The sequence below is a fragment of the Hipposideros armiger genome, unplaced genomic scaffold (genome assembly GCF_001890085.2).
Source record: "Hipposideros armiger isolate ML-2016 unplaced genomic scaffold, ASM189008v1 scaffold_462, whole genome shotgun sequence".
NCBI classification, from domain to species: Eukaryota; Metazoa; Chordata; class Mammalia; order Chiroptera; family Hipposideridae; genus Hipposideros; species Hipposideros armiger.
In genome coordinates this window covers 234,870-235,984 of record NW_017731812.1, presented here as the reverse complement: position 1 = coordinate 235,984, position 1,115 = coordinate 234,870, and the positions used below count along the sequence as shown (strand labels likewise).

The 1,115-nt window shown below is 48.1% G+C and overlaps 1 protein-coding gene across 1 annotated transcript in view; it reads left to right on the top strand.

Moving 5' to 3' along the window:
• The window catches only part of LOC109395280 (contactin-5-like), a 1,255,350-nt gene that overhangs the window by 1,041,190 nt on the left and 213,045 nt on the right, over positions 1-1,115 (top strand). The window contains exon 11 of the mRNA XM_019666163.1: positions 418-825. Coding sequence (XP_019521708.1) covers positions 418-825 — 408 coding nt within the window. The remainder of the gene's footprint in view (positions 1-417; positions 826-1,115) is intronic.

Genomic DNA, 1,115 nt, shown 5'->3' with positions numbered 1-1,115 from the left:
CCCCTAACTTATGAAAAGAAAATTCTATGTTACAGAAAGCACCTTCTCTGTCTGTATACAGCTTTCATCATCATAGCAGCCCTATACTGAGCAGTTCTACAGGTGCACATGATTGTGCTCTAGGTCATTTCATTTAAAAAGGCATTTTGGCAGATAACTCAGAATTATATTATCCCCAATGTTTTAGTGCCCACTAACAACATATATCAAGGAAAGACTCCCCGCAGCTGGGTGAAACCTAGCTAACTCTTTTGGCACCAGATTCTTCACATAACTATGATTAAAACAACTCAAGGAAATTTGGCAACGGAATACAAAAGTTGGGACTGAGGATTACATTTTACCCGTTAGCTGATGGAAGTAGTCAGGTCAAGCTCAAAGCTTTACTTACTGGGTAAATGCAAAACCCTGGGGCAGCGACCTTCTGCAGTCCCGATTCCCACGCGGGACGGCTCCACGCGGAACCGCTCACCAGCGCTGCGTCACCTGGGGTCGGCTCGGGAAGCGGCTTGGGTCGCGTCCTTTCGCCCTGCGCGGGCGTCTTCCAGGTCAGAGTCCTAGTGACCGCGCGGGCGTCTTTCAATCAGTCCCGCCGCCACCGACCTGCGCGCGCGGCACCGCGAGGCTCCCGCGGCGGGACCCCACAGAAGCACAAGGCTCCCCCGAACCCGCCGCCCGCCGGGCTCTTGCCCGGGCCCAGCATGCCTGCAGCGGCGCCACGCTGGCCCTTTCTCGCAGTGCAACCCGTTGGAACCGCAGCCGCCTCGCACAGTCCCTCTTTCTTGATAAAAGCCTTTTCCTCTGTTGTTTATTTGAATAATGCTAGTAAGTATAGAAAAAATTTACACCAAGTGAAATTTGAATTTACAAATTATTTGTTCAAAGCCATTCAGGTTCTATTAGGGGGGAAAAAAAGTATTCAATAAATAGATACGTTGTATTACTTCAACCTGTGCTAACGCTGCCTGAATACTTGGAAAAAGTGATGCATCTTAAACACCTGACATCCTACTAAACAAATTCTGGTGCCTTGGGGAGAACCTAGCTACGGCTGTGAAGTGGGTAAATCAATAAGATATACTTCACTTACAAAAGTATTTTAAATTATCAAATAT